Here is a 19,516-nt window from a genome sequence, read left to right on the forward strand (position 1 = left end):
AGTGAGAATTTCTAAATGATGGATTCACTTTCCTTATAAGTCATTTCAAGCTGCTATGAATCCTCTGCCAATTTTTAAAGCATTAAATCTTCATCTGTATTAAGACTACTTATTTTAAAGATAGGAAAAAAAAAGTGTAAGTCTTTTTCTATTCAAAAATATAACAAAATACCTATTAGAATACTCCGGTACTTTTTAAATAATATAGCAGATTAAAAGAGAAAACTATAGTGAAAGAAAGATTTACAGCAGCACGTAATTCACTAGCTTTCATTGTGTGGTCTGGCACTTTACATGGTGGTAGACGCAAACACCTGCCATATTAGCAGGAGTGCCAAGCTCCTTATAGATGTTTGCTGCTTATAATTCTAGCCAACAAGTGTCCTGGACTGGCTTCTGTCCCAGACAAGGTCAGAGCACTCAACCATTAAACAACTTTCTAACATGTTCTGATGTTTAATCCTCTACTAAAAAAGAAAAGGAGGAAGAAAACTGATTTAGAATTTTTATTCATCTGTAGATTCTATCATCAATTAAAGAACCCAATTTAGATTAAAAAGGTATCCAAAGCAGTGCACTACTGCCTTCCTTAAATGCATGGGTAAAAATACCCAAGCTATTGAAAGGCATATTAAAGCATATTAGATATGTGATTATTAGTACATATGGGATTGTTAGTACATATTTACATATGTACATATAGTACATATTTAAACTCTATGGACTAAATTATTATAAACATTACAATAACCATTTAAAGATCAGAACAATTCTAAAGTAGACAAAAGGAGAGAGATTACCTTATACTGTACTGTAAGTGCTTGCACACTAGTCTACATTGTTGGCCTATAGCAAAAAGCTCAAGATCAGCCATTTGCGATTCAGGGAATGTCTTTACTATGCAGATACCAAGGATGTTGGCAAGCATGCCAGAATCACAGTCTCCACAGTGTATGTGGTCTGCATGTAGTCAACGGGCTAAAATTCTGGCAGATACACTCAGAGAAGTCATCAATGTGAAGCTGGTAGGCAGTCCACAGGCAGAAAGCAGGGCAGAAGGGGTTGAAGACTGAGTTCATGCCAACACAGAATTTTTGCAGAGTTGTAAGGACACAGCTATAAACACCCCACTACTAACATGACATTTTCAGTGCAGTTCACACAGAAGTTAGTAGAAGTCATCCTTTTGATAACTTTGGAGGATGTTAGAGCAAGTAGCAAGAAAGTCCAATACCATGGGAAAATGTTATCAGCACTCCTAGAGCTGTCCCCTTGGCTTCCTTCAGCTCCCTAAACAGTGACAGTTTCACCCTCACTGCCCCTTCCCTTCTCATCAGCCACTGTTTCCCCAGTAGCTGACCTCAGCTTTACGGGACACTGAGAGGACTCTTACTGCCTTTGCTGTCACTATGACCCAAGGACAATCATCTGTCAAACACCATGAGGCATTGCACGCACACACACACAGACTCCAAAGTCAGCCATTCAATTAGCTTAGTACTTTAAAGCAATCCTTTTTTTTTTTTTTTCTCCCCCCTTTTTGCCAGGAAGCTTCCTAACCTGGTACGCCCCTCTGACTATTACCCCCTTTTGATAGTCCAGGCGGGCAGTGATAACATCGAAGAGAGAAGCCTCAAGGCTATCAAAAGGGACTTTAGGGGACTGGGTCGGTTAGTGGATGGAGCGGGAGTGCAGGTGGTGTTTTCGTCCATCCCTATGGTGGCAGGGAGGGGTTCAGAGAGGACACGGAAAGCCCACCTGTTAAACACGTGGCTCCGGGACTGGTGCCAACGCAGAAATCTTGGGTTTTTTGATCATGGGGCACTTTACTCGGCACCTGGCCTGATGGCCGCAGACGGGTCCCTATCTTTTAGGGGAAAAAGGATCCTGGGCCAGGAACTGGCAGGGCTCATTGAGAGGGCTTTAAACTAGGTAGGAAGGGGGATGGGGCTGAGGCTAGGATTGTTGGGGCTGTGCCAGGGGGAACAATGGCAAGGCTGGGGGATAAGGCAATGGCCCAGCTGAAGTGCATCTACACCAATGCACGCAGCATGGGTAACAAACAGGAGGAGCTGGAAGCCATCGTGCAGCAGGCAGGCTATGACTTGGTTGCCATCACGGAGACGTGGTGGGACCAGTCTCATGACTGGAGTGCTGCAATGCCTGGCTATAAGCTCTATAGAAGGGACAGGCAGCATAGAAGGGGTGGTGGTGTGGCTCTCTATATTAGAGAGTCTTTCGAGGTTGTAGAACTCGAGGTTGGGAATGACAAGGTCGAGTCCCTTTGGGTTAGGATCGGCAGGGACAACAAGGCTAGTGTCCTGGTCGGGGTCTGCTATAGACCGCCGAACCAGGATGAGGAGACGGATGAGGAATTCTACAGGCAGCTGACAGAGGTTGCAAAATCATCAGCTCTTGTACTCGTGGGGGACTTCAACTTCCCTGACATATCCTGGAAGCACAACACAGCCCTGAGAAAGCAGTCTAGGAGGTTTCTGGAGAGCGTGGAAGATAGCTTCCTGATGCAGCTGGTTAGTGAACCTACCAGGGGTGGTGCCCCGCTAGACCTTCTCTTCACAAACAGAGAAGGACTGGTGGAGGACGTGATCGTCGGGAGCTGTCTTGGGCAGAGTGACCACGCAATGGTGGAGTTCACTATTCTTGGCGAGGCCAGGAAGGGGACCAGTAAAACCGCTGTATTGGACTTTCGAAGGGCTGACTTTGAGCTGCTCAGGACACTAGTTGGTGGAGTCCCTTGGGAGGTGGTTCTGAAGGGCAGAGGGGTCCAGGAAGGCTGGGCGCTCTTCAAGAGGGAAGTCTTAATGGCGCAGGAACAGTCTGTCCCCACGTGCCCAAAGACGAGCTGGCGGGGAAGAAGACCGGCCTGGCTCAACAGAGAATTGTGGCTTGATCTTAGGAGGAAAAAGAGGGTTTATAAGCTTTGGAAAAGTGGGCAGGCCACTAAGGAGGACTATAAGGATGTTGCGAGGCTGTGCAGGGACAAAATTAGGAAGGCCAAAGCTCATCTGGAGCTCAATCTGGCTACTGCCGTTAAAGATAACAAAAAACGTTTCTATAAATACATCAACACAGAAAGGAGGACTAAGGAGAATCTCCATCCTTTACTGGATGCGGGGGGAAACTTAGTTACAAGAGATGAGGAAAAGGCGGAGGTGCTCAATGCCTTCTTTGCCTCAGTCTTTAGCGGCAATACCGGATGTTCTCTGGATACTCAGTACCCTGAGCTGGTGGAAGGGGATGGGGAGCAGGATGTGGCCCTCATTATCCATGAAGAACTGGTTGGTGACCTGGTACGGCACTTGGATGTGCACAAGTCGATGGGGCCGGATGGGATCCACCCAAGGGTACTGAGGGAACTGGCAGAGGAGCTGGCCAAGCCACTATCCATCATTTATCAACAGTCCTGGCTATCAGGGGAGGTTCCAATCGACTGGCGGCTAGCAAACGTGACACCCATCTACAAGAAGGGCCGGAGGGCAGACCCGGGAAACTACAGGCCTGTCAGTTTGACCTCAGTGCCAGGAAAGCTCATGGAGCAGATCCTCCTGAGAGTCATCATGCAGCACTTGCAGGGGAAGCAGGCGATCAGGCCCAGTCAGCATGGCTTTATGAAAGGCAGGTCATGCCTGACGAACCTGATCTCCTTCTATGACAGAGTGACGCGCTGGGTGGATGAGGGAAAGGCTGTGGATGTGGTCTACCTTGACTTCAGCAAGGCTTTTGACACCGTCTCCCACAGCATTCTCCTCAAGAAACTGGCTGCTCTTGGCTTGGACTGGCGCACGCTTCGTTGGGTTAGAAACTGGCTGGATAGCCGGGCCCAAAGAGTCGTGGTGAATGGAGCCAAGTCCAGTTGGAGGCCAGTCACTAGTGGCGTCCCCCAGGGCTCGGTGCTGGGGCCGGTCCTCTTTAATATCTTCATCGATGATCTGGACGAGGGCATCGAGTGCACCCTCAGTAAGTTCGCAGATGACACCAAGTTAGGTGCGTGTGTCGATCTGCTTGAGGGTAGGAAAGCTCTGCAGGAGGATCTGGATAGGCTGGACCGATGGGCTGAGGTCAACTGCATGAAGTTCAACAAGGCCAAGTGCCGGGTCCTGCACCTGGGGCGCAATAACCCCAAGCAGAGCTACAGGCTGGGAGAGGAATGGTTGGAGAGCTGCCAGGCAGAGAAGGACCTGGGAGTGATGGTGGATAGTCGGCTGAATATGAGCCAGCAGTGTGCTCAGGTAGCCAAGAAGGCCAACGGCATCCTGGCTTGTATCAGGAACAGCGTGACCAGCAGGGCTAGGGAGGTGATCGTCCCCCTGTACTCAGCTCTGGTGAGGCCGCACCTCGAGTACTGTGTTCAGTTTTGGGCCTCTCGCTACAAGAAGGACATGGAGGTGCTTGAGCGGGTGCAGAGAAGGGCGACGAAGCTGGTGAGGGGCCTGGAGAACAAGTCCTACGAGGAGCGGCTGAGGGAGCTGGGCTTGTTCAGCCTGGAGAAGAGGAGGCTCAGGGGTGACCTTATCGCTCTTTTTAGGTACCTCAAGGGAGGCTGTAGCGAGGTGGGGGTTGGCCTGTTCTCCCATGTGCCTGGTGACAGGACGAGGGGGAATGGGCTTAAGTTGAGCCAGGGGAGTTTTAGGTTAGATGTTAGGAAGAACTTCTTCACTGAAAGGGTTGTGAGGCACTGGAACAGGCTGCCCAGGGAAGTGGTGGAGTCACCATCCCTGGAAGTCTTCAAAAGACGTTTAGATGTAGAGCTTAGGGATATGGTTTAGTGGAGGGCTGTTAGCGTTAGGTTGGAGGTTGGACTCAATGACCTTGAGGTCTCTTCCAACCTAGAAAATTCTGTGATTCTGTGATTTTTTCTCTTCCCTTCTAAATAATGATAATAATAATAATGGAATATTATTAAGGTCCTTTTTTAAAAAATGATTCACTTATTTTTGATGCAGGGTTTGAAGACACTTTAAGCTAATAAACTGTTGAAGCTGAAGACATGAAAGAAAAATTGCAAGTTACATTTTTATGCATATAAAAATGAGGGATATAAATGGTAAGGAAGGTAATAAAGAGCAAAAAAATAGAACTGACAGTAACATTTATATAGATGATGAAAGGATATTTTCTAGTGTATGTCAGGATGCTAGTAAGTATCCCTTAGGAAATATAAAATGAAGGTCTGTTTTTGTAACACGAAATATAAAATTACTATAAATGAGATAGTTAACAGTGGTTGTGAGTATTACAGAAGGCAACAATATATTAGTCCTCTTAAGACATGTCAGAACTGTGCATTGCATTGTGATACTCCAGGTAACTAAGCCTGCTTTAAACACGTGAGTATGTCTCCACAGAATACCTATCGGGATATTAGTTTGGGTCCTGGAGTAATCTAACTGTGTCAGTATGGTGCTACCTCTGGGCTAATTAGTCCTGGCACAGTGCTGCACTGATGTGATTTTTAAGCTATCTCAGCTGGAATTAGTTCAGCTATCTCTGCACAGCACTAACTTGCAGAGTGCTAATACAACCTTAATGTCTGAAAAAACATCTGTTAAAGCAATCAGACTCCTCACTTGACTAACAGGAACATGCTCAGGATCAGCTCTTGCTGTGTTATCACTAGTGCAAGACAGAAACAGGTGCTAGCAGAAACCCCTCAGCATACTGACACACATTCCCACATTTTCTTGCTAAAAACAGGAAACCTCCAGGAAAAAAATAATTCAATGATACTAGCTGATTTGGGCTGCCTGTATTGATTGATAACAGTGTCTGCAAATGGTGATATAGCAGAAACACAGAATAGCTTCCATAGTGCCATTGTCTTTGTGTTACCAGTGGAGGATGTTTAGGGTAAATATACCAGGAGCATCGGTGTTGTAGTGCTTTCAGGTAACCGCTGTTTTTCCATGCAGTCCAACTTCTGGAGGTTGTCTATGAACTTTAATAAGGCTAAGAAAATCCAATACTAATCTGTATATACAATTCCAACTTTGATGTAACATCTTTGTTTTGAGTTGCACAGATTCTACAGAACTACTTTTATTCTTCTTGACCTGTTCAGTAATGTTTAAGAGTGTCTCCATATTTCATGTCATGTTAATTGTCTATTCATATTAATCAGAGCTGTATTGACCTTTGCTCATAGTAATCTCCCATCCTAATTAAACTCATGGTTTAATGAATCCTAATTCATTAGTAAACTATAATGACTTGACATTCACAGGCTTCCAAAGGCCTATAATAAAACCAAATTCAGTTTAGAAATACATTTTAAATATCTTAGTATAATTATAAAATGCCAATAGAGAGTTACATTGGTAATATTCGTTACTGCCTTGTTTTGTTTGCAGAGTTCCTTCCCTCCTGTCTGGCCCACTTGCAGGACACCACTGTATTTTTCTCTTGGAGGTAAAGAGCACATGGCCTTGTTGTTGGTTACTCCAAGTAGTGCTCTGACAGAAGGACAAGCTGGAATTTCTCCATGTGTAAATTAGGTTTAGGCTACTCTTCCAGCTTCCTAGCCTCAACTGGCTCATACACCTTAGTCCCAAAAGCATTCTTAAAAAAAAAAGTCTTCTTTCATTTTTATTTTTTTCAAATATTTTGTTTTCATCAAAAAAAAAAAAAATCCCAAGGATCTTTTAAGAGAAGGACAAGAAAACGTGTTTCATCATTTCAAACAGGGCTAATATTTAGCTTTTTTTGTGTTCTCTGCAGCCAAATATCTATTCCCTACAAGAAAAGTACAATTTATATCTATATTTAAACCTACTCATTCTGCTATTTCTTTCTCTGCTACTAGATCATCTCCCTATAAGCTTCCTCATTACAGCATGTTGTAATAGAAGTTAATATCAAAGAAGAAAATAATAATTTTATGATAGAAGATAATAATCTTCTGTATGTTATTGCAGACTTATTTGTGGCCATAGTCTGAATCAACTAAACTTGCTGAGTGGGAGGAAGTGAGTTGGTTGTTGAGTGTATGTCAGAATTTAGGAAGGATTATCTGTCAGGGGGAAAGAAGAATGTCTGGAATACTACAGTTTATCCTCTGCTTTATTCTATTGTATTTTTTCAAGCTGGAATACAACACAGGTTATTTATATCAGTGCAATAGTTTGAAGAATGAGAACTTCTGTAAAGGTACCAAATGTTTTTTTAAGGCCAGGGCAACATGACATCAACAAATAAGAAAATAAAACAAGTATTTTCCTTACCTTTTTAGGATCTGACACATTGTTAATATAAATAGTGTAGACCCCACTTTTGTTAAAACCAGATTGGTATACATCTGCACAGTCTCTGAAAGGCTTTTCTTCCTCCTTTTTTGCATTCTTAAGTAAAACTGCAAAAGAGAAAAATATGATAACATAAGTTATCATATCATCATATTACGATAATATTTTATTATCATATATGATAATATTATCATATTATCATATTATCATAAGTTATCATAAGTTATCAGCAATCTTAAGCATTTCTGTATCAAAGAGACTCACGTTTGCACATTGCATTCCTTTTAAACTTGCACAGTAATAACTATACTGTGGTCCTTCTACAGTCAATGTATTTGTTAAATTCTGTTAAAGAACTACTATGAAACTTTCAGACAGATGGCAGAGGAGGCACCAGCAGAAGTCTGTCACAATGCAAATAGCTAAACAGAGCATCCTGTCTATAGAGAGATGAACACAGTGGATTCCTTCTGAGTGCAAAGGTCTGTGGAGCTGCAAGTGTTGTGCCTGACTAAAGCTTTATCTGGGAGTTTGCCAAAGAACGCCCCAGCAACAGCATGTGGAGGTGGACAAGCATGTTCAGTGCTGTGATCCGAGACAGGCTTCACCTGAGACAGCAACACAGAACCCCAGAAGGAGAGAGCCTATGCTCTTTCTTCATGAAGTACTGCCTTTTGAGCAGCCCAGAGGCTGTGTTATTTGATTATCTGATTATCTTTTCTTTTTCTTTTTTTTTTTTTTTCAGAGAATTATTTCATTATGTTGATGTCTGCAATATACAAATTGCTAGGTACAACTTATTGGGAAAAAAAAAAAAAAAATCAATGCTACTGAAGTCCATCACATTTAGTCTTTTTATGGCCCAGAGCAGGAAAACAATTAATATTAGAACACCAGTGCAGATCTTGATCCTGCATGTTGCAGACCACATATATAGTCTAGGCTGAGAAATCAAGAGGGCAAGTTGTTTGAGGATCCCGATCTTGAGCAGACAGGAGATACCCTGTAGAAAGAGTAACATCTGAGAATGTTCCCTTCACTTTCACAAACAAAAGTAGCCTGACCCCACACGATACAGAAAGGATATGACTTCATTCCAACAACACATACTTTAAGCACATCAGTATTCCCATGGAAATCCATCAGTCTACTCAGATTCTTAAAGTTAAACATGTCCTTAAGTGTTGTGCAGGGCTCAGGCCAGCACTTCATTAATCCTACAATAAGGAAACAACATTTAAGTCCTACACACACACTCATTGTCTGGTGAAAACTTTTTTTTTTTTTTTTTTTTTGGCTTGAAAGTGTGACTTATAGATACAAAAGGGACTACGCCTTATTCACTCTCAATGAAGTGGCCCATACTGAAAATTTGGCGCTTAATGATAATGGTGTGCAAAAGAGCAACAGCCTTGCACAGCATGTGGGACCATCTGGGCCATAAGCTGGTATGCAGCAATGCCAAAGCTTTGCAGCTTGATATACTATCTCACCTTTGAACACTTCAAAGCAAAATATTAGCATGGAAAATTACTGCAAGATGAAATGACATTAATAACATTACACAGATGGGGAAATTGAGGAAAAGGTTATATGTTTTGCTTCAGTGGTTTTGTGAAAAAGCAAAAATGGAAAAACAGTGAGATCCATTCTTGAACTGTAAGATTACCCTGTTCTCCAGGTACAGAAAAACAAAAGGCTCTTACCATACATATGCTGTGTTTATTGTTTTTATCCAACACTGTCAATAAAAATAAAAACTGATTCACATACTAAAGTGAACTTTAATTAGAAAATCAACTTCTTTGAGACTTGGCTGTATTTGTAAAAGAAAGTTAGTGCTGGCTATGCAGTAGGTGACACTCTTCCCTGTGACATGGCATTGAATGAGGTCCTCAGCAAGGCAAACAACAACAGTGAACTCTCGAAGGTGCTATTTTTTAGATAAGACATAAAACTGAGGCCTTTATGATTTGTGTTAATTAAAGATTTCACAGTACTTTTCTGTAAGCAGATGGCATTAGCATTAGTGGCCAAAGTCCAGCTTGAATAATTACTTGGGGCTGGAGCCAAAGCCTTGAGGAGTTAAAGCAAAGCCTCTCACTAATTTCAGGGCGCTTTAAATTAAATCCATTCTTTCTAGCCTGAATTTCTCTAATACTGTTGTTTCAACTGCAGACATGAGTTTCTCTTGTCTAAAAATGTATTTAGTTGTGCAGGGGCAGTCTTCCTTCAGTCTTAAAAGTACTTACATTTTAATATCTGTAATATACGTAAAAGACCAATTTACCTCTTTTTTACCTCATTTTACCATTACATACACATTGCAAAACAATTGGAAATAACTACTTAAGCGTCACTCAGGGATACTGAAATTTGATTTATTTTTTTTTTTTTTATTGAAAGTTAGACAAAAAAATCATGATTATCTCCCAAAGCTAGTATCATCTGACTTTTAAATCAGGTAAGATTTTAATTTCAGATGAATTAGAAGTAGATTTGAAAAATGATATTCTAAGGAGATTCATATCTAGCTAACATATTTAGAAATACAACTTTTTATTTTGCTTAGAGACTAGAAATAAATAAAAAAGTAAATAAATAAATAAATAAATAAATAAGCCTGCTGTTGTAATCAGAGAGGAAAGTGACAAGGACAGATAAATGCCCTGTATATGCCCAGATCCTTCTGTCCTCCCAGTATCAGCCAGCTGAAATACCTGATGTATTTCACACAGCAGTTGTAGTAATTTCCCAATAACCTTCTTTTGCAGCAGTGGGTGAACCAGTGTAGCCAGGAGAAGATGACTTTCTATGGGTGCCTGTCTTCCCTCCCACAAAAGTTGGTGACCTTACTGGAAGGAAAGCTCAGTCCCTTGTGAAGCTGCTGCTGCACTGTTACAGATTGTAGCACAGTATATTTAGCATGATCAGCATAAAGTTCAGTTTTCCTTAATATATCAGACTGTAATTTGCAAGAACAACCCAAAGTTATCAGAAAATTAATACCCAGGAATGTTACCGGTAATGTTCTTCCATAGTAGAATATGTTTTTTCTAAGGTTTGATATTGTTTTTCTAACTTAATATTCCATACAGTTTCCAGTCAGTTTCTCAGTTTCCAAACCACTTTTCCCTATCATTCAGGACTCCTTTTTTTTTTTTTTTTTTTTTTTTTTTTTTGACATTATGACATTACATAGACCTTGAATCCATTATACATCAAGTGAAGTTCCTGAATGTTGCACTGGCTGACATACGGTAAATGTGTAAATAAACATTAAAGGAGTAGTAAGACTAAGTAAGTAGTAAGTAGGAAGCTGTTTTAAAACAAAGCATGTAGCCATTAAATGTCTTTGTACTGCTTAAACATCTTAATTGACTTTCCAGTTTTCTAATGTTAGTTTAGCTTTTTTTCAGATACAACGCTTACACCAAAGTTTTATGTATCTGAAGAAAAAGATAAGTCTATGTCAAGCACAATAATATCACCATTTTTTAAACCTGAATGCTTAGCCAAAATCTGGAGCCCTGGAGGACTTTTTTGTTTGCCTTTTCTGGATGAATAAACTGGAGATGAAGTAAGTCATGCTCCTTTAAAGCAATGATGCCTATATGTAGAAACCTGCTTTCCTGAACATAAGAAGAATTAACAAGAGAAATACATTTCTTCCCTTGCACATTCAAAAGACTTCTGCTTAATTTTTAGTCCAATAGTTTTCTTCCAGGCTACACTAACTATGTTTCCCTACCTGCTGAATTATTTATTTCAGTTATCAGTCCTTTGGTTACATTTGTTTTTCTCTAAGGCCCTGGATGATGAATCAAGCCCAGGCAATACAGCAGGTACCATCTGTAAATGCCCAGAGCTCTGCCAGATGACTGCTCCCATGTAGGTGCAACAGCCCTGGCAGCATGGCTGCTCTGTGGCATAACAGAAGAACAGGAACCCAAATTGATGAGGTTTGTGCTAACCCAGGAGCTGTGAACTGTCAGGGCCGAGCAGATTTTTTGCTACTAAATGGGCATTAAAATTCAGTAGGAAGCTGGGGTTGGCACCTGAGGCTGGAGCCTCTTCATTTCTCTTGGAAAGGCTTACTGAAGCTTGCAAGTGAGAGAGAGAGCTGTGACACACAACCCCCTCTTCCCAAAATGATAGCCAGAGAAGTTCCATCACTGGTTGTTAGCTCTGATTTCATGCCTGATAATAAGTCACCAACTAACTAGTAAGAGCAACTAGCTCCTGAATTATTTAGTAATCTAAAGTCATCCACTAGGAACACAAAACATTTTTTTTCTAGCTATATGAAAATTATCTAATCTGATCTCTACCAGAAAAAAGTATTTCAAAATTATTATTATTTTTTAAATTTCCGATTATTGTTAAGAAAATGAAGTTGTTATCTCACCACTTTCAAGTCTGTCAGATATTTAATGAAAGAACATTGTGGTTTGTCTGTAAGAAATATCACACTGCAGTTCATTATGTTGACTGAATCAATAAAAACATGCTCATATTACTAAATTGTTTAAAGACCGAACTGCCATATTTGTGAAATCAGTTGAGTCTTATGTCCTCTAGCAATACTGCCAGTAAATGAAAGGCAGATGTTGTTTTTTTTTTCATTATGGTGACTTAGAGAGATATGCAGAGATTTCTGTAGTGTCTTAGTTAATTATTATATGTTAATAATTTAAATGTTTTATTTACATAAATCTAATTTTCTTATAGGACTCAATAGTCACTATACATACCAAAAGACACTTAAAAAAATAAAATTCTTGTGCTTTTGAAGCTTAGAAAGAGAAGTCTTTCTCCAGCATCTTATTGGCAAGTATAACCAATCCAAATTCTAGCTGCTGTATCAGAAGTATCTGAGGTGAAAATTTCTGTCCCCAGATGAAGAGCTTCTAAAAATGAAAAAAGGTGTGTTTGTAAACTGATGTCTTTTTACCTACAGCTGCAGCATTCCAGATCAGGGTCATTCAAGGACTACAAAATGGCAGTTTCTGTCTGTAACCAGACTGCAGACCAAGTTTGCCTTAATCTTGTCATGGTTCTAGACATGTGGTGAGGAATGCTACACTTCTGTAAGATATCCCATATCTCTGACCTCTTTTCCAGCCATTTGGGTGCAGCTGCTGTGTACCACCACAGTTCCAGTTACAATGGCAAATAATGCCTGGCTTGCAAAGCATCAAATCAGGAGCAGTTTGCTAATGCTATCAGAAGGATGTCAGTCAAATATCCCCAGTGTGGAAGCCTGGAACATGGCCCACACATGTATATATGTTCCCAGAGTTAGCAGCAGGAGCCACAAACAGGGCTGACAGAGAAAGGGTGAAGATTATTTTTGTTTTGAGGAGGAAAAATATGGACAGTTAAAGTCACTCAGTTTGTGCTGATTTACAGCCAGAGGTATAGTGTAGTCTGTTGTTTCAGTGGCCTAGTCTATCATACACCATCCTCTGCTTGAGAACAAACATTAAACTGCAACCTAATCGCTGGTAGTGATGTCCAACTATCCTCTGAAACAGACAACCCTGTGATAATACAGCTTACAGTTCTGCAGTCTATTGCAAATGTTCCATGCACCAGAGGGAAATGCATGAAACTGGAGGTGCTTAAACTCAGATTTGCTCTTCAAGTGTTGCCTACAAATTAAAATGAGAGCATGCTTGTGTCCCTGTCAAAAAGGATTTGAAAAGTGCGTTTTCTAGAGTCTAGTCTATTCAGATACATAACATATACTATGTTTTATTCTCCTAAAACTATTTTAAAGTTGCTGATGTTACCCTATCTGGACAATGTGAAAAAAAAATAAAATAATATATATATATATATATTAGAAAACTTAGGTTCCTCTTCTCCGAAATTAAATATACTGCAGTTATTTATATAGATAGAACATCAGGAGTTTATATTTCTTTTTATGCATTCAGCTAGCTAAGTAAAAGTTTAAAAGCAAATTTACATGTACAAAGTACCCAGTATAAATTATTATAGAGAAAGACATACTACAATCATCTGCTACAAAACTTACTCAAAGGTCTATATTGTACCATATTAACACAAGTCTGAGTATCATCATCATAAAAAAAAGAAAAATTAATTAATAAGTTTCTTCTGGTTGTCTGGGAGTCCAGCAGTCTTTTCCAACAAGTCATTTTGTGTGCATGCTTGTGTGCACACATCTGTTTATTGGGGAGTTGGGAGAAAGTTTAGGACTGGAGTTTGGATATATACGTTCCTTCCAGTGAAGTATTCATTCATTCACCAAAGTGCTTTTAAAAGTAATATTTCTTTGTGAGATTGCTCTGAATCTGGAAAAAGAGTTGGCCAAAGGAATATTGGAGAAAAAAAAAAAAAAGTTCATGTCGACATACTGGAATAAAGTATTTCTGTTCTGGGAACTAGACTATACAGATTTTCATGACTAAGGGAAGAAAAAAATCACATTCCACTGCTTGAAGCTCTTTCTTTTTAATTTGCGTCTACCCTAAAGCTATTGCTACAAAATCAAGTTTATAGATTATAAATTTGTGGATTATATATTGTTTATAAAACTATTCTGTCCAGGCTCCTAATAACGTCAGATGAGTTATGAGAGTTGCTGTGCTAGCATTGCAGATCCAACCTACCCATCATCCTGTCTCCAGCAAGAGGCCCTAAAAGTCATGGAGCTTCCTCACCAGCCTGCCCCCAGGCCTGGCCAGCCCAGCCAGCTCTGTTTCTTTCAGCAGAAGAGAACTCAACAAGGGAGCCTTTGTGCATTGTTCCCATGTGCACAGAGGACATCACTGAGCTCCACCATCTCTTGGATTCTTCCAGGGATCTGTGGATTTTGTTGAGGTGACATCAATGGTGCCCCGTTCCAGTTCCTTCCCTGGACATTTTTGATCTTTTAACCCTGTGGTCTTCCGTTTTCTTATTATAATTACCTTTTAATTACCTGCAATACCTATTACATACCCTTATAATTACCCATTTTCTCCTTATTTTCAATTTCCTTTAGGTCTTTCCCTCTCCAGGAAGGCCTTAAGGTTTTGCAAGGGCTAATCTAACACCTAGCCCCAAAAGGAGACTTCAGTAAGAATAGATGACTGGGGAGGAGGATAAAAGCAGGAAAGCATTTCCAGGAATTACAGCATAGGATCATCCTCTGGCAGATATAATATCCCTATATTTAATAAACTTCAGATGAATTTTCTTCCATGAATTTCAACACCTATCGTTTCTATATTTTCCTTCATTCTTCTTACTGCCTGGAGCAGCTCTAATATACTTATTGGACTCCATATCCTTCGTCATCTTTTTTTTTTTTTTTCAGCTTTTTTTTTTTTTTTTTTTTGAGACATAGGGTCCGACAGTTACACAGCATTTTATCACATTACGAAATATACAGTAGTACATTTTTTTTTTCTGATTTCCTTTCTGTTTCTTCTTAGTAACTTATACAATACTATTTTCATTTCAACCATTAACAGGCAAGAAGCTCATCCTGTGTTTTTCATTCAAGATTTACTCGGGAGTTTACCTTGATCTTACATGGCTATTTAAGCCGGGAGAAAGCAGAACTCTAGAACTCCTTCCTCAGGCTCACACATCTGCTGAATAATTAGGTTGGGAAATGCTGGCCTTAGTGTAAGTTTTCAGAGTTTATGACAGTATAAGTAAACATCTTCTTTTATGTCTAAAGGAGATTATTACCCAGAATCAAAAAGCAGGATGTCATTTAAAGATGTGGTGTTGCTCTTCCTGTGCTGTTGGTTGTAGACTGTCTCCATAGCCATGGAGTGAATCAGCTTAGACAAGATCTGGCAGAATGTTTGTTTTTTGTTTGCTTGTTTATTTGTTGTGGCGGCATCATGATTTCCAGAAAATCTGGGGGGGTTGTTTGATTGTGTTCACAGAATCATCTAAGTTGGAATAGACCTCCAAGACCACCTAGTATAACCTCTGACCTAACACTAACAAGTCCTCCACTAAACAATATCACTAAGCTTTACATCTAAATGTCTTTTAAAGACCTCCAGGGATGGTGACTCAACCACTTCCCTGGGCAGCCCATTCCAATGCCTAACAACCCTTTCGGTAAAGAGTGTTGTACTATTTTATTTTATTTTATTATTTTATTTTATTATTTTATTTTATTTTATTTTTAAACAGGTGTATAATTCCATTGGAAAAGCTCAATTAATTTGACTTATCCTGTGAGCCTACAATCACTAAATTGGAAGGATAAGTGGAAGTATTTTGTTTCCGAGGAGCAACAACAAAAGTAAAAATAGCCTTCTTGCCACCAGTCCCTAGCCCTTCATACATACCACTTATTGCATGTGGGAGGCGCAAATGAATGCATGAAACTTTTTTAATACAACAGAGCAAAACTACCAGGCCATGCTGAAATGCATCAAGCAAGGCTAAGTAGATTCTGCCAGCATAGGAACTAGTGCAGTCTCAGATTCATTATGAATGCTAAGGTTTATTATATACTAGAATTTCAGATCCACTTCTTTGGGGGGAGGGGAAAAGAGAAAAGGTGTAGCAAATTAGTTGCATCACATTAACATTAACAGAAAAGTTTTAACAATGAATGGAATATTATATTTGTTTTTTCCCCCTCTAAGAGTCTGAAGTAAGAAAGGCAAATAATAGCAGAGCAAGAGCACTCAAGCTATCCAAGTACTTATTAAATAAATCACTTAAAGCAGAATTTCCCTCCTGTAGTGCTGCAGGAATTGACTAAGTCTTGGAAAATGATGTTAACATAGTGAGCTTTCACCCTCTCCTGGGCATAATTATTTACTACCTAATAAATTATCAACGGTTATCAAGTTTGTTTCCCAATAAATCCAGCCTTAGTGACTGGTAACAACAATAATACTTCGATTCACTGTGCATTTGAAGGGCATCGCTTAGGAATACCATAAAGTGGTCCTCATTAGTGAGCTGAAATAGAATGCCTTATGGCCCATTTACAAAGAGATAAAGACGCTTAATTATCCAGCTGCAATATAGTTCCTTAATAGTTTCTGCTTGAGACAGCAATTTTGTGAGTATCCAGCCATTTACTGAGAGATGAGAACTAAAGAAGTCTTTCACAAACTGCTACAAGAGAGATTAAGCCACTGGCTTTGTTTAATATCTCTAGTGTCCATATTTCTTTAATTGATTTATATTTTTCCACACAGGCACCCTAATGTGCATTTAGTGTTTCCAGCTGAATCATGGTATTCTTAAAAAGAAATTTTTCATTAACAAGCCATTTGGTTGACACCAGCAGTGTTGTTGGCTGGTTCATATATGCTGATATCCCCTCTAGTATCTTTTGTGTAAGTGAGTAATACAATTTTCATGAAGACGAGTGAAGGGGGATTTAGGGACTGAGATATGCGGTAGGAATGAGAGTAGGTAAGTGATTTCAATATTAGCAATCAAAAACTGAAATGCAAAAACATATACACAAAGTGTTATTTTTTTTTCAGCAGTAATAAATACTGACTTCTTGCTGTCACCATCAGCAACCTAATAGGGATAAAATACAGGAATCCCAAATCTGTTTTGAAGAGTTCAAATATTTTCCCGCTGGCAGAAATTTTAAACGATGTACATTTAAATTAACTTATTTAAATATCGTATCTCTGTTAAACCACAGTCTGACTTGATTGTTACTTTGCCGTATTTTATTATATAGTGTAAATTGAAAATAAAGTTATGCTTGCCTGAACAAGATATAAAAAATAAAAAAAAAATAAAATTAATAAATAAAATAAAATAAATTAAAATTAAAACTAAAAATAATAAATAAAATAAAATAAAACATTATGATTTCGAATATGATTGTTTCTTTAGTTTTAGAAAACAGCAATTATAAAATTAATTTGTCCCAATGTAGACATTGATTGTATACATAGCAGCACTACTCTTTTCACTCTTTAAAGGCAATAGAGAGAAAAAGGTACTTTGAGTTGCAATTCACCTCAACCTAAGACAATACATTTGAAAAAAAAGTCCTTTGCTGATTCTAGAGGAAGTCTAGACCAGATCTCTACATCTACACTGTTAATGTTAGGTGAGTCAGGCAAAACTGATTCCTTAAAACTATTAAGCTTTCTGGGCATCTGAAAAATGTGTATGAACATAGAAAGTCTCCAAGGGGAATGGGAAGTCTGTAGCACATGAAAAACAAAAACAACAACAAAAAAAAACACTGCTGATGTGTATGTTTAACTGAACACTTACACAACTGTACAAAGGCAACCCAGCATCCAGCTGTAGCACTGCAGTGCTTCTATCATGTGCTCAGCTAGATTCAGCTACAGCAAGGTTAAGGAGGACACCTCTTCCATGCCACTAAGTGCAAAATTAAGACTCAGTATTTCTGCACAGATTTCACAATACAGATTTCACAAATAGAGGCAATTCAAAAAGTGGCATGCATCTGTAATAGTGACAAGAGCTTTGTGAATTATGGGCAGAAATTTTTTCTTATAATAATCTTCTTCTATTTTCAGAGTAGAATAGAACAGTTCAGTTAGAAAGGATCTTCAGAGATCATGCAGTCCAACTGCCTGATCACTTCAGGGCTAACTAAAAGTTAAAGCATATCAACGAAGGCATCTCCAAAAGGCTCTTAAACACTGACAGGCACGAGCCACTCTAGGAAGCCTGTCCCATTGTTTGAGTACCCTCACAGTAAAAATATTTTTCTCTACTTCCAGTCTGAACCTCCCCTAGTGCAGCTTTGTGTTGTTCCATTGCGTCCTGTCGTTAATTACCAGGTCTGGCACCTTCCTCTCCACTTCCCCTCCTCAGAAAGTTGTAGAGGCTAAATGTGTTTCTGCTATTGCTTTCAGATGTCTTTAAAACATACTATCACTTGCCCATAGAATCTCTAAAGCAGGAAGAAGTAGAGGGAAACTGAGCAGATGCATATTTCTGTATTCTTGGACAAACATATTGTCAATCTTAGCTGTAGCTATCTGTCTTGTCACCTTTGAGAAACAATGTAGGGCTTAATGACAAAATTAGGTAACTGTGTTCAGATTCAGGTGTGGCTGCTCCAACTTTGTCAAGCCTGTTTAACTGTGTTTTTAATTCATAAAGTCATAGAATCATAGAATGGTTTGGGTTGGAAGGGACCTTTAAGATCATCTAGTTCCAACCACCCTGCCGTGGGCAGGGACACTTCCCACAAGACCAGTTTGCTCAAAGCCCCATCCAACCTGGCCTTGAACTCTTCCAGGGATGGGACATTCACAGCTCTTCACTGGCAACTTGTGCCTGTGTTTAGTTCTTTCCTATATCTAATCTAAATCTACCCTCTTTTCATTTAAAGCCATTCCCCTCGGCTTGCCATTCCAATCCCTGACAAAGAGTCCTTGAAAAAGAGTGCAGGAAAGGCACTAGAAGGCCGTTATAAGGTCTCCCCAGAGCCTTCTCTTCTCCAGGCTGAATCTCAGCCCATAGGAGGCTCCAGCCCCCTCATCATCCTTGTGGCCCTCCTCTGGACTCATTTTAATACTTCTGTGTCCTAGTGCTGGGGGCTACAGAGCTGAATGCAGGGCTCCAGGTGGGGTCTCACAAGAGCGGAGTAGAGAGGGAGAATTACCTCCCTCACCCTGCTTCTATTCATGCAGCCCAAGATATGATTGGCTTTCTGTGCTGCAAATACATTATTAATTAGTGTTAAGAAAAAATAAAATAAAATGATTCAAAATTCACAGTGTCTTTTTTTTTTTTTTTTTTTTTTTTTTTTTTTTTTATTGCATTGCAGTATGTTATAATACCCTGGTAATACAAAATTTAAACTATCTGAAGTGACTGATATGCCATATGCAAGGTTCCTGCCTGGTGAGTTATGCTGCATCATGCTGGAAAACAAAAACAAACAAACAAAACCAACAATGTTAAGGAAGAAGTACAAGAAGCAGACAAGTGCTTAAGGAATGAAAAGAGATTGCTAGAGAAATGGTTACCTCAGAATATATCTCAAATGAATACCAGTATTATTTTCTGTGTGCACATAAAACAAAGAACTTTACATGTAATTTTCTACACTATCATCTAATGTGTTAAATAGTCTAGTTACTGTACTCCAATATATAAATGAATGAGTATAATACAGAAAAATTGCTTTGCTGAACACAGTTCAAATATTAAGATTTAAAATATTCTTTCAGAACACCTGAATCTGTAATTCTATTTTGGGATTCTGACTAGGATTTTTTTTCCCTCTCTCTCTGTTTTTAAAA

At 39.4% G+C, this 19,516-nt stretch overlaps 1 protein-coding gene across 1 annotated transcript in view; it reads right to left on the reverse strand.

Moving 5' to 3' along the window:
• The window catches only part of ANGPT1 (angiopoietin 1), a gene marked incomplete at both ends in the record, with an annotated part of 194,545 nt that overhangs the window by 64,298 nt on the left and 110,731 nt on the right, over positions 1–19,516 (reverse strand). Inside the window, one exon of the mRNA XM_084282716.1 lies at positions 7,239–7,366. Coding sequence (XP_084138842.1) covers positions 7,239–7,366 — 128 coding nt within the window. The remainder of the gene's footprint in view (positions 1–7,238; positions 7,367–19,516) is intronic.

This window comes from Netta rufina, assembly GCF_964035555.1.
Source record: "Netta rufina genome assembly, chromosome: 2".
Classification (NCBI taxonomy): domain Eukaryota; kingdom Metazoa; phylum Chordata; class Aves; order Anseriformes; family Anatidae; genus Netta; species Netta rufina.